This window comes from Thamnophis sirtalis, unplaced genomic scaffold (assembly GCF_051295495.1).
Source record: "Thamnophis sirtalis isolate CommonGarterSnake01/CBP01778 unplaced genomic scaffold, rThaSir2_p1.2 scaffold_6, whole genome shotgun sequence".
In the NCBI taxonomy this organism is placed as follows: domain Eukaryota; kingdom Metazoa; phylum Chordata; class Lepidosauria; order Squamata; family Natricidae; genus Thamnophis; species Thamnophis sirtalis.
Window position 1 is genome coordinate 65,591,854 of NW_028261386.1, and position 14,701 is coordinate 65,606,554.

General features: G+C 34.8%; 1 protein-coding gene across 8 annotated transcripts in view; it reads left to right on the top strand.

Moving 5' to 3' along the window:
- CEP170 (centrosomal protein 170) overlaps nucleotides 1-13,016 on the top strand; it is a 90,390-nt gene extending 77,374 nt beyond the window's left edge. For all 8 annotated transcript variants that reach the window (XM_087718024.1, XM_087718023.1, XM_087718025.1 and 5 more), the window contains 5 exons: nucleotides 1,560-1,727; nucleotides 3,053-3,141; nucleotides 7,947-8,040; nucleotides 9,025-9,076; nucleotides 10,853-13,016. In XM_087718024.1, coding sequence (XP_087574150.1) covers nucleotides 1,560-1,727; nucleotides 3,053-3,141; nucleotides 7,947-8,040; nucleotides 9,025-9,076; nucleotides 10,853-11,139 — 690 coding nt within the window. In that variant the 3' untranslated portion in view covers nucleotides 11,140-13,016. The remainder of the gene's footprint in view (nucleotides 1-1,559; nucleotides 1,728-3,052; nucleotides 3,142-7,946; nucleotides 8,041-9,024; nucleotides 9,077-10,852) is intronic.
- The last annotated feature ends 1,685 nt before the right edge of the window (nucleotides 13,017-14,701 follow it).

Below are 14,701 nucleotides of genomic sequence, written 5' to 3' on the forward strand. Positions count from 1 at the left end.
ATAACTAGAATGTTTCTGAATTAATTTGTTTTGTTCTCAGAGTTGGCTTGGTATGCATAGTTTTAATAGCTGGGCAATAGTAAACACTATGTTTTTCTAGGGAGTGTGTAATCATTCTTTAATATAGTCAATTCAGTTCATCTTTTAATAATCAAAGAGAATCCCTCAAAATTGATTGCATAAACTAAGTTATAATAACACCAGCTATATTTACACTGAAAAAATAATTCTTGAATATGAGATGGGTTTTTTTTTCATTTTAAGAGATGAAAAAGATTTTCTAAAAAATAAAAAATAAACTAACTCAAGCTATTCTCATATTTGCTTTGGCAGTACTATTAGAGAGCCCAAAGGTGGCATATACAACCTGAGAAAAGAGTACTTTCAATTTCAAATTTTGTATATGTCTTAACTGTGGTGGTGCAAATGTCCATATTCTGGTTCCAAAATACACCCATCCATCATCTCCAAGGTTAATGTGTCTCTTCCCTGAGGCTAATATTCCATTACAGCAAACAATATATGGAACTCTAGATTCAGAGAGTATCTAGACTCAGAGGTCTAATTCCAAAATGAGTCTTTTTTAGGATCAGGTTGTACCTGGTATGCTGCAGAAGATTTGCTTCCAAAAAGAGAAGAATTGCTCCTAGAAGGGCTGGGGACTTTAGAATTTTCCAGCCCTGGAACATGGAGATTCTTGTCTTTTTGCTCAACTAATTCATAATGTTTTATCATTTAAACAGGCTACTCTCTATATACAGTGAATCAATAGACACAGATCTGAAATCAGAAACAGCAAGGGACACTTCAACATTTCAGAAGATTGTGTTACAGGTTTTAAGGTGGCCATTCTTAAATAAGGAACTTCAGAGAGAGACTTCAGCAAAAGCACTGACTGGAGCATAGGGCATTAAATTCCAGAAACATAATCTAGTTGAAATAATCCTACAGTAGAAAATATTGCCAAACCTGACTATTTCTCTCCATCAACTTGTGTTGTCTCCTTTTATTTATTTCAATAGCTTGTACGTGACCTGGTTAACATCATGTTCTGTGTACATTTTTGCAAAATGAGTATAACAAAGACACATAACATCATGTATTCAGTGTGATTTTACTAAGTTTGTGTTGGTTTCTTTCTCTTTCCCCTAAACAGGTGTACTAAGCATCTGCTAATATAAATGTGCATTTTTCTCTAAGATAGATAATGTTGATTTACATCTTTTTTTAAATACATGTAAAGCCCCTTCTTATGTTAGCACTAAACTGCAATCTATAGTGTAGAATATATAAATAGTGTTATACCCAGCATTGTTCAATATATAAATAAGTATGTATTTCTGTACCTCAACACTAAAATAATGGACAATCAATCTTTTGGTAACATTAATGAAATATTTTATTTTTAGTACATAATAAATTAAATATTCAAATCATTTGGGTGTTTATGTTTCTCTGTAGCAAGATCATAATAAATGGGCCTCCGAATACATCTAATCAGTCAGCTTTATAAGATAAGGCTTTGTTATCAATTATATATATTTGAATATATTTTTCAGCTCGTTGACCGTGTGTTTGATGAAAGTCTAAACTTCAGGAAGATTCCTCCAGTGGTAAATGCTAAAACACCAGATGGAAATATTCGGCCAAATGATCCCAAACCACAGACAACAGATGTACCTGAACCCCCCACAATTACACGTCGCCGAACCTGGAGCAGAGATGAAGTAAGGATTCATATTTTATGTAACGAACTGAACAAAAATTGCACAGAATTGCTAATTTTCAGCTTTCAGTGCTAAAATCACATAGAGTGAACTGTCATTTTTAGGCAGGACATCAGTTAAGAAAATTCCATTTTGCATCTCAATGCTTTTCTTGTTCCACAGGCAGCTTTACTTTTCATTGGGAGCAGGAGGTATGGGTTAACAAACAAAGGGGAGAAAGTAGAAGTTCTACATTTTACATTGCGCTGGTTGTTGATCACATAAGAGAATGCGGGTGATCCTCAAGTTACAACCACAATTGAGCCCAAAATTTCTATTGCCAAGCAGGATAGTTGTTAAATGAGTTTTGCCCAATTTTATAACCTTCTTTACCACAGTCGTTAAGTGAATCACTGCAGTTAAGTTAGTAACATGGTTGTTAAGTGAAGCTAGCTTCTCCATTGACTTTGTTTGCCAGAAGGTCGCAAGAAGTGATCACATGATCTTGGGACACAGCAATGGTCATAAATATGAACCAGTTGCCAAGCATTCAAATTTTGAACACCTGACCACAGGGGTGCTGCAATTGTCGTAAGTGTGGAAAACAGTCATAAATCATTTTTCCAGTGCGGTTGTAACTTTGAATGCTCACTAAACAAATAGTTTTAAGTCAAGGACTACCTGTACAGTTCTTCCATATTTAGAGCCACTGGGTTCTTTAATGCTTAATTAAGGATGTTTATTTCTGTAGAATAGATTCCTTCTTAAATTATAATTACATTTTCTTGAATTGTAAGTTTTCCATCCCCAAACTTTACAAACTAATATAACACAATATTAGCAAGAAATATATAAAATAATAATGAAACTCTTCACTATTTGAGTGTAGTTAGGTTGAAGTTATTTTACATTAGGCATATGCAAGATCAAATATATTTTGCATTCTGCAAACATTCCAGAGAATTCCAGAACATTCCATTCCTCCTTCAAATAACTCTTGTGGGATTGATCCAACAGCTAATATTTGAATACCTCAGAAGCAGTTTGTAGCATGTTCAATGTGGCATTCTGAGTTAAATAGGCCTGTATAAGAACTGGACTGTTTAAAGGATTATCTTTCTATTTCTGCATTAATTCATAGAGTGGAAAAAGGTTTAAAAGATATATTTTGGGCATCAATTTAATGCTTATCTAAGTCAGAGATCATCTTGGTCTCACATTCCATCTAAGTAAAATTATATGACAGAAATGACTTTGAGCATGATGTGGAAAAGTGAATTAGGATATTTGGTTTTGCTTTTTGTAAGAATAAAGTCTTTATTACATTGATTTTCTAAACTTTTCAGGTTATGGGAGATACCTTGCTGTTGTCCTCAGTCTTCCAGTTTTCTCGGAAGATTCGGCAATCTATAGATAAAACAGCTGGTAAAATAAGGTACCCTATTTTCTTTATCCAAAATATTCTTGCAAAAACTATTTAAATTCTTATATTTACTATGGTAGTGCAAATCCTTTGAAAGAGCTGTAGAATATATTACCTGACTTGATATACTGATAAAAACACTTCTAGAATAACAACTGTGTAGTGACCAATACATGAGTTTTAAAAACAATTTAACATTTAATATTACATAATATTTTTGATGGTATAACTAATACATTTGTTATGTACACGGCTGCAATATATATCGACAAGAGTTAAAATATAATATTTCATACTTTTATTTTCTGGCTTAAAAATAAGGAAGAATACTGTTGATGAAGAAAAAAAGAATCTAGCCTTCATGCTTTACAGACATGTATGTATGTATGTATGTGTATATGTGTGTGTATACATACATACATACGCACATATACATACACACCATTATTTCCACTCTGATGTGATAACTTCTTTTCATGTAAATCATACAGAATTGAAATTATTAAATAGTATTTATACCTTATGTTTTTTAACAATATGAACAATATGTCTAATGCCAGTTTTTAATATCTGATTTTACTATCAGGAGATGATATTTTCCCCCTTTCTAATGACATTTTTACCTAACATGTAGTGTGCTTTTTTTTCTCATTTTTTTTAGCTACTCCTCCCACATTTTTGAAATAACACTTCTTTTTCTACGCACATGTCATGACTATTTCTTCATAATACTATTCTATTGTATATTTATTTTTCTACACAGGAATTTATCTGAATAAAAATATTTTTTCCTAAAAATAGAAAAATTGTTATTCTTTCAAAATACATTAACTCAGTCAATTATATGACCCTAAAAGATAGGAGAGTTATGAAATGTTCATATTATTGATGTGGGAATAAGACCAAGAAAATATAAGTTAGTTTTAGTTCATTCTGAATCTGAATAGATTTCATTTAGATAAGAATTAAGAATCCATCCAATTTCTGTATTTTATCCATGCATCAGATAATTACATGACGTAGAAGAGTTAGAATATTGTTGTATTTTGAATGTTATTTAAAAACTTTCATTCTGTAAATGTTTTTCTGTTTTATAATATGCTATCTATTCTAAGATTTTTTAATATTACTTATTTTTATTCTTAGTATGCAGTCATTAAAAACTGAGAATGGTAACTATTGTTGGCCATTGCATATAAATAACAATTCAAGGCAAATTGCTAATTATGAGCACACAGGGCTTGATTATTCCTAGCATGTAAATTAGAATAAGTAATGAACCTTGTTTGATCCTTGGGTATAATTTAAAATGATTGTTGTTTTTCCTGAACCTTTAATTATTTTTGTATGTTTATGATACGTTTACCATTGTATTTTGTTAGTTGTCCAGAGTCATAACATATTGGGGCAGTTCATAAATTTCATAAATAAATAAGCATGAAAATATAGAATTCCTGCAATTCTGCAGATTTTTCCTGAATATGCAGGTATTAAGAGAATTAGCAATATTTTCTAGAAACAATGGAATAGCTACTTTCCCCATATATTCATTCTTCCTATACAACTACATGGGTAAAATTAAACTTGTATACCACACAACTTTCTAGGAAAGTCACAACAATCAAGGAATTAGAGCATTAGCTTGTCAGTCAAATGCAGCCTACAGAGGTAAGCCCTTAGATATGACTAAATCTAAGTAGTCATATACTTTGATTTGTTCTTCACAGAAACATCCATGTAAAACTGTTTATCTCTGAAACAACATTTTTTAACTGTTGTCTAGTTGACATGGGAAATGAAAGTCTAGAGTTGCACTTTAAGTCTAATAACTAACTACATGTAAAGTAGTGGCAATAACTAACCTATTCAGTGATTCAGCTATTAGACACTGACTCTGTTTAGACATAATACTATCTGATAAATAGAGATTAGGAATAATCCATGTGCCAGAATAGAACTTCTTTCAAATTATACAAAACCTTCTTGATATTTTCAAGTTCCCTCCAAACCAGAAATCAAAACTTCTGTTTGGATACATGTCACAGACTTACAATACCTGCCATAATAGAAATATTTGATACCGAATGGTAAAATAGGTATAATTGTTTTGGCTTACGTGAAGTTTATATACTTGCAGTTGTAACCATTTAAAAACATTTAATGTAGAATTTAATTTAATTCATTAACTTGTAGAAGAGGGTATGTTTTCAGCAAATTAGCTTTCATCTGAGGAAATGTGTCTGTAAGTTGAAATATTTTGAGGTTTGGAAGAAAACATTGATTTATTGCATTAATATGCATGCACATATTAGCACAAATACCTGGACTTCTGAAAATAAGCAGACATTCAGAGACTGCTGTTAGTCAATGGAATGGCAATTTTTCTCTAACAGCTCCAAGAGAAGGAAATTTTATTTTGCCTTTCAAATATATTACAAGGACAGATATATTATATCATAAGAATAAAAAAGCACAAACCACCCACTCAGTAGCTTTTAGAAAATCGGTGAAAATCAAGCTACTTCAAAAAACCTTTCAATAACATCCTGTGTGCCTCTTGTTCTTTATCTTAGTTTTCCTCTCCTATTTTTATTTTATTTTTGAGATAAAGACAAAAATTGGAAAATGAAAAGATCTGCAGATATTTAAAACATATTGGAATGAATGCCAAGAAAGCTTTTTTGAGGAGACTGTTGCAAAACTAGGACACCAGCCCTGCAAAATTCTCCCAATTTTAATACACTGAGGATAAAACATGTACATACATGAAATTGGAAAGAAAAAACAAACACAAGTTGAAAACCATTTTAGTAACCCAAGGATGTGGCCTGTGGCTTCTAATTGTTGGAATGGAATATGAAGCCCCTTTGCTTCAGTCAGCATCAAGGGCTGTGCATACCTGTGCCCTATTACTGAAGTGTAGGAGGCCTGTTGAGGCAGCTCAGCTAAACCTCAGCATGCCATCAGGAGGTTTACCTTTGGGTAGTGATATACCTCAAGGTAAATTGCACCCATCTTTTAGATGGGTAGATATTGAGAAGGCTAGGAAAAAGAGGTGCAGATGTAGATGCAAGGGAAAAATTGCAGATGGTAAGCAAATTGCCTCCATGGCTATAGATTCCACCTGCATATCTAGGAGAAGCCATGGATACAAAAGGAACCCCAAGTTGCAAATCTGCTCATTCTGGAGGTAGTGCTGCTTGATCAAGAGGTATAGGTGGAGATAAAAAGAGTCTTGCCACATAAGCAGCACTCCATATTAATTGGGTTCAGCTTCAGCCCGTTTCATGATTGATTTCATCATTCTACATAGTCTAGGTACCAAGACTTTTACAATATTATCAGCTTAGGTTGAGATGGCCATATCATTTAGCATATGGATATTATGCAGTATTATAATAATAAGGGGAGACAAAAGAATCCCATGTCCCTCCATGTATAGGGGACCACTTGATCAACTCAAGTGGTGGCAAGAGCCGAGGTGGCGCAGTGGTTAAATGCAGCACTGCAGGCTACTTCAGCTGACTGCAGTTCGGCTGTTCAAATCTCACCGGCTCAGGGTTGACTCAGCCTTCCATCCTTCCGAGGTGGGTAAAATGAGGACCCGGATTGTTGTTGGGGGCAATATGCTGATTCTGTAAACTGCTTAGAGAGGGCTGAAAGCCCTATAAAGCGGTATATAAGTCTAACTGCTATTGCTAACTCTCTTTCCTTTTAACACCAACTGAAACCAACCACTGTGGAAGAAGTAGAATCCCTGAAGGACAGTGGTTGCAAAGCTCAATTCTAGATACTCAAAAAGGATACCACGATGGTACTTTATGCCGCTGTGAGACTCAGAAGGACCAGAAGGGGCACAGTAAACCCCTCTATGTTCTAACAAAATATCACAATTAAAGCTTCTGTTTCATGTGCACCCTAATTCTCATTCAATAGCATTGTCTTATCAGCTGGAGTTTTATCTCACTACACTTCAACATTTTGGTTTGGCACAAAGTATGGCTCGCAGACTGTTTGGTCTTATTGATCAGTATCTGTTTTGATTCTCCCAGGATTATGACCAATGCTCAGCCTCAATATTAGAGCTGTTTGTCAAAGGTGCTCTTTTTATAACAAGGACACCGAATCTATTTAGCATAGGTCCACAGTCTGGAAATACACTTCAGATATCATTGGATTCACAATTAATAGTTATGGCCTAGAGCACATTTGTTTACTTCCTCCTTCCTGAACCAATGAGATTTGGAAACTCATAGCCATGGAAGTATTACATTCCATCTTGGCTACTGCATTGTGGTCTATGTAGAGTTACTGTTGAATAATATCCAGACATTGCAGTTGGTACAAAATGTAGCATTTAACTAAAATAAGGGATCACATAATCCCTGCACTGAAAGATCTATACTCATTCCCAGTTGCTCTTCAGGCATAATGTAAGATGTTGCCATTAATCTTTAAAGACCTAAAGAGCTTTGACTCTGCTTTCCCATTATGAACCTGCCCAGTCATTAAAAGCTGCAGGAGATGGTCTTTTTAAATTGTGTCCGCTACCAGAAGCTCATTTTACTGCCACTTGGAAGAGAGCTTTCTCCTGCTTCCAAGCTAGGGGTTGCATTCCCTAAGGGGTTGCTGCCTACTCTCTTGGCATTCATAAAATTGGTAAAGTACATTACTTTTTTCAAGCTTTTATTAGTTAATTTTATTAGTAGTTGTAATTTATTACTTTACTTTGTTTTGTGTTTTGAACACTGAATAAGGCAGGAAATAAATTGAATAAATAATAAAACTCATCACTTTTTTGTGCTTCTTGGTTACAGAATATTATTCAAGGACAAAGACCGGAATTGGGAAGACATTGAAAAAAAACTGCGAGCTGAAAGTGATATCCCAATTGTGAAAACATCAAGCATGGTATGATTAAAATAACAGATTTAAATAAATAGAAGTGAGACATTTTGTCATTAAAAAATAAATCCCCTTTAAAAATATGATTGTTCAGCTGTTATAAAAGCCCGTGCAAACTTAAACTCGGTCTCAAAATATTGACATTATTGTGTACCAGAATTTTACCTAACACTGAAGGGACTGTTGTGGCCCACCAGTGGCCAGCAGAGCTGGCAGCAGATTTGGACAGTGAGGAGGTTGGAGAGGAACATGGGCCAGTCCTAGAGTCTGGGGAAGGCTCTGATGAGGACTCTGCATCAGGGGCAGAGATGGGGCCAGGGCTGTCTGACAGTTATCAACTGTCTTCGGAGTCAGACATCAGTGAGGCAGATGAACATCTGAAGCCTGTGAATGTGCGCATTCACAGAGTTGCCAGATGAAGGAAACAGCTAAGGAACAAGGGTCGACTTGGGAGTAAGGTCACAGGTAGACGGTGAATGGCCCTTTCCAAAGGGAATAAAAGAGGAGCAAAAGGGGAGTGGAGTTTGCAGGAGACAATGTAGTTTGTTTATTTGGTTCATGACTCTCCGAAACTCCTTGCCAAGTTTTGAAGATATTGGCCTGACAGCTCTCCAAGCCAGATAAGGTCTGTGACTGTAAATTCACCCTTGAAAGACTTTGCTGGATATGAATGAGCAGAATTCACAGTAAATTAATAAAAAGGGGGTTTTGTCGGAACAAGTAATCTGCTTCGTGGTTTGGGGAAGCCTAGGTCAAAGCAGAGACTGAAGGAGCACCCAAGCTTGTATCTTTGAAAACCACCACTGCTTATCATTTTGTCAAATCAAACACCAGCTTGGCTTTATAAAACTAAATGTTGTGTGTTCCATTCAGTTAGATCAATCGTAATTAGGAAAGGTCACCTTTAAACTAGAAAAAAATAGCTATTGGGATTGCTATTTCGTATTCCATCCTTGAACCTTAGTAAAAGCGACGTATTTGCTCCTGCAGGAAATCTCATCAATATTGCAAGAATTGAAAAGAGTGGAGAAACAACTGCAAGGTATTTAATATTTCATCCAACAATTTCTAGAATTGTGATTTGCAGAAAAATAAACATGTAACATTTATAGAAGATATAGAATAGGATTTGGGTTTCAAGGCTGTTTCCTAAATTATGGGTTGGAAAGTATAGGGAATACGCTTCTGTAGGATATTACCTGTTTCCTAGACTTTTTCGCTTTATAAATTTGTACCCTGGAAATCATGACTTGGTCTATGGATTTAAGACGAAAGATTTATCTGATCTGAAGAGGAACCAGAGCATAAGGAAAATTAGATTTCAGCTATATCCTATTTAAAGGACAAAAAATACTAACAATAGGTTCAGAGAGGGCTGCCATAGCTTGGTGGAGAATCTGAACCTAAAATCTAAATGACTTTAATCTATTAAGAGTTTTGAGGAGGTCAATCAAGCTAGATTTTCCATTGTTTTTTTTATAAGTAGAATTTGCAAACAAAATAATTAATAGTTATTCTTAGCAATTTTATTTATTATTTTCTTCATGTCCCAGAACCATACATATCATCTATACCAGTGATGACCTTTTTGTCCTTGCATGCCGAAAGCAGGGCGCGGACGTGACAGTGCACACGTGTCCACACCCATGTGCGCATGATGCCCCCGAAACCCCCCCTGGTGCATGTGTGCGACCCCTTTGTGCCCCATTTTCTGCCTAATAGGCCTCCCTGAAGCCTCTTGGAGCCAAAAATGGGGCCCATGGGGTGTTCCCCACACTCCCTCCTGCCCCCCATGAATGCATCCATGACACACACACACATGCATGTGCATCTCCCACACCCAAAAATCAGTTGGCCAGCAGAAGGCGCACGCACATGTGCAGTGGAACTAAGCTGGGGCAACAGCTCGCGTACCCACAGAGAGAGCTCCACATGCCATCTGTGGCACGCATGCACCTCACCTTTTTTTTTTTAGCATGTATTGTATATATATAAACAGCTTGTAAACACATGGAACACCACTGTGGAAACCTGTGCTATTTTCTGAGCAGAGGTTTCAATATTATAACGTTTTACAGTTTTGTATTGTTAAACTTAACTCTTAGCCCTTCATTTCAAAGTGTTGATTATTATGGTATCTCTGCCATTTTAATATTATTTTTGTTACTGCTATGACCAAGATACTGATTTGAACAGAGGACTTGAGATAATGATACGAACCTTTTTGAGCCAGTAGGACAATTGAGAATGATTCATCTCTCTACCTAGAGAGAAAGGGTTTGCCAATTCTCAAAATTAATGCTGAGGTGAACATAGGGAGGTGGGTGGGGGGGAGTCAAACTGGTTAGAATACACTGTGACTATCCAGTATGCTTCCTACCCTCTCTTTTATTTCTGTTCAGTGAATACTTCCAAACAACTGCTGGACTGTAGCCATCCATCATTTCTATTTTCTAAAAATGATCATTGAGTCTAATAAAAAGAAAAAACAATGTGCTAGTTGTATCTGCAGACCAATATGTCTTTGGGTATTCTGGAAAATTCTTGCTTATTGACTGTAGTGATGTTCCAACACTGATATGAAAAGACCATATACATATACAATATTCCTTGGTTATTGGTTAATAAATTTTGTCTTGTCTTGAACTATTGAAGTTAATGGTCCTGGATATATTGTGTTGCCCCCAATGTTTTTAACTTTTTCAAGAAGAAATGAGATGGAAAGGAAATTAAAAGACTGAGTAATATTATATTAATTTTAACGCTGTTAACCAGCAGTCAAACTGATTTCTTTCCTGGTTTTTGTTCTGTTTGTTAGTGATTAATTCAATGATTGACCCTGATGGAACTTTGGACGCTTTAAGCAATTTGGGATTTGCTGGTCCTGTCCAAGCAGCTCATCCTAGGCAGAAATCCACTCCTGGTTCTCAAAGTGCCCATCCTCAGATACATCCCAACTGTCTGCCGGAAGCAAGGGCTGTACGGCCAGCCACTGCCTCTACTTCACGTGAACTTGGAACTGTTGAATCCGAGCATGATTTCAGCATACATTTCAATAGGTTCAATCCAGATGGAGAAGAAGAAGATCCAACTTTGTGTAAATGACATGAATGTGATCAGTACTTTTAGTATTGAATGTGCAAAATTCATTAAGAGTCTTACCATCCTCTAAACAGTAAAACAAGGTTGGTAAAACTGTTGTTGCTTTGTTATTACCAACTACTTTGTGATATTTTGGATGTCACAAACCATTTGACTCATTGAGGTAAACTTTGGTACCAATGAAGATGCACAGTTTATGATCATTTTACGAGTTTCACAAACACTTGCTTTGAATCTTTTCCTCCATAGTTTATTTTGTTTAAGTAGACTTCAACCAGCCAACCATCCTTCATTTCAAAATTCTGAGTCTCCTATGAAAAGGTGATCTTAATTAAGCTTCTTGACTTATATGTGTATAACATGATCACTTATGCTTGATTCTGAATAAAGGGAGCTAATTAGGACATTACATTTTAATGATATCACAATATAAGGAAAAGCAGACTTCAGAATAATTAATTATTGTATCCTGGAGATTGCTTAAAGGTTTACAGGGCTCAAATATTATGTTTGCACTAAGAATTTGCTGAGAGTGGCGAATGAACATATCAGTAGGAACTAATTACGCTATACTGTACTTTGGAAAATGATCAAAATTGTCCTTTTTTAAAACAAAATACCACTTTGAGAGTGGGGTAAGTCAACTTTCTAGGACGATCCATTTGACACTTGAGGATCCTATTCAATATGTCTTTTTGATGTTAATGAAATTAAATGTTATATGATTTCTGTTCAAATGTTTGGAACTACAAAACTGATTTAAATATATTGCTGTGTGTGTCTACTGCTTGAAATTCTTTTTTAATGCTTTGTTACTAAGATCAGACACAAAATTCATTCATCATGACTTGTGAAACTTTCTTCCAAAGTTTGGAGATAGGGTAGTGAAAATCTAATCATTAGATTGACTCCAGGCATACAAATTATAAATGTTTTCCTGTAGAATCTCTAGTAAATCTGTCTAATATGTTTATAAGAATTTCTGGAAAAAAATGCTAACATAGACCTTTTGCTTATACTGCTTAACAGCAAATCTATTAAAATATCACATATAAGCCTATTTATCTTTAAAACTATCCCAATTTTAACATTTGGAAATAATAATTTAAAAAAATTAACCATCTTGTATTTCCAGAACACTGTAATTTCAAAAACGTCTGTTACATGCAATTAATAACTGGAAATTTCTTGTGTTTTTGCATCAGTCTAAATACTAAAATTAAAAATACAACTTTGAAGCTTCTATGAACCAGTCTTTAATATTTCAGCAATAATCATATGTGTCGGTTGTTTAAAAATACTCCTTTCCTGTACAGGATTTTGAAACTGTACAGGATTTTGGAAGTCATTGCAAAGCTTGGCCAAGTAAATATACAAAAAACTTTTTTGTAGTAATATAAAGAACCCAATAATCCTGTTGTATATTGGATTACTTTACTTGTTTGTTTGTTTGAAAATTTAAAATCTGCCTCTTGTCAAACTCTGTATCCCACTCAGAGGTTGGGAAACAATTGTTTACAGATACCATAGCAGTTTAAACTGATATATGATGAAAATACATATATTGAGAATAGCGATATTTTGGCCATCATCATTCCTTCCTCTTTTCAGTGCTTGGGAGAACCACAAACATACAAGTATCAGAAACTAGGAAATAGTTATAGAAAAATTAAAGATTTTGACTCTTTAACACAATTCTTTTTGTGTATTCTTTTTCAGACATTTACACATTTTGTGTTCTGTAATATTTGCATTTACAATTTTCTTATTTGTATGGATGCATACTCCTTATTTATTTTTGTTACACTTATTATGTATGATGTTACAAGCATTTACAGCTCCATTTTTAAATAAAGTGTTTCTGGAACTTTATACAATAACCTGATAGAAATGTGTGATTATCTGTGTGAACATATTGTGATTTGGATTGAGTTCAGTAATTATGAAGAAATTTTTTTTAAAAAAAAATTTGCTTGAGAATAATTTTACTGAACTTTGTCTTATCTTGGTGTAAAGAATAACATAGTACTTTTATTGTATTAGGTCTTCACAAAGAGAATCTAAAATCACTGTATGTACATTCATTCCAGCCCGCACGCAAACACATGATTTCCTATTGAAAATTGGGTGGGTGGGATTCAGAGAATGCTTCAGAGTATAGAGAGCTGAGGTGCATTAATTTACCGTGGAAAGAAGTACCTCTCATCACAAATACAACAGGGCTTCTTGTGAAGATTTTAACAGCTGGACAAATTCATAATGAGAGAAACAATTAGATGTTTTATGTCTAAAAGTCAATGCCAACATCATAACTACCCAACAACATCAGGATGGACTTCCATCACCAAGTCCAGTTTTCTGTTTACCAGTAGCTGCTAGTCTTACACTTATTTAATTTCAGCTTGTTCTCCCTTACTCAGCAGATGAGCAAGTTTATGATTCAAGAATATTGACTCCTTGAAAATTGATTAAATGAAGTAATATCACTGAGCATCATTAACATGCTCTGAATTATCTGTCCAGTGGTTTATGTGTCCATTGATCATTGTAAAGAACAAGGCAGAACAAGGTAGGATATGAAATATAAGCTAAACTTGACCAATTTGCGGTTCTCACAATCTACATCACCGATCCAGTGGGAGTGTGTTTAGTTAATAGACCAGTGCTTTAAAAAGCTAACTCTAAATTGGTAAGTATGAGCCAAATAGACTCATTTCATTTAGTGCCATAGATTATACATTCTAAATTAACATTTCCTCCATATTGTGGAGTTTAGTTTCATTTGGCTTTAATAATGTCTAAAGCAATTTTGGGGAATGTATTGTGATTTTTTAAAAACAATGTGTGATCTATTAAATGCTAGTTATTGCATCTCAAAAGTGACTGAAGGGTCACACCACAATTTCTTACAATTGTTGAGATCAATGGAATTCTAATTTTCAAAGAAAGGATCATTTGGATATTAAATATATCATGGACCTTTAGATTTTGACTTTAAAATGATGACAATTTAATAACAAAATGAAAATTATGAACTCAGATTCTTTTATCATGAATTGTTCCAATCTCAGACCCAAACTCACAGTTGCAACTGTACTACAGCAAGTAACTTGTTGCCACTGCCATCAACACCCTACTTCCTGCATGGATTTTATGTGCTAAGACATTTTTTGGGTGTAGAAACTATTTTTGCAAGACAGAACACTTGCTTTTCACTAATCCCATCCATCCTTTGCAACCTAAAATATTGGAGGTTCTTTGCAATAGTGCAAGCATCAATTTATTTAATTTGCATACTATTGTAGACTGCAATGACTCCCAAGGCAATAAAGACAACCTTAAAACCAATACAAAAATGTCAGCATAGAGCACAATGGTATACATTTAACTACCAAATCTCCCCTACAATAGTTGTTTTTAAATTACTTTTCGGAGAGCCACTAGGATGGTTGATAACTTGAGCCAAATCCATATCAAGAGAACCACAATGGGAAGCACTTTGCAGAGCCCCCCTTGCTTCTCAATACTAGAGGAATCATCAGTGCATTATATTGGGGAGCGCACA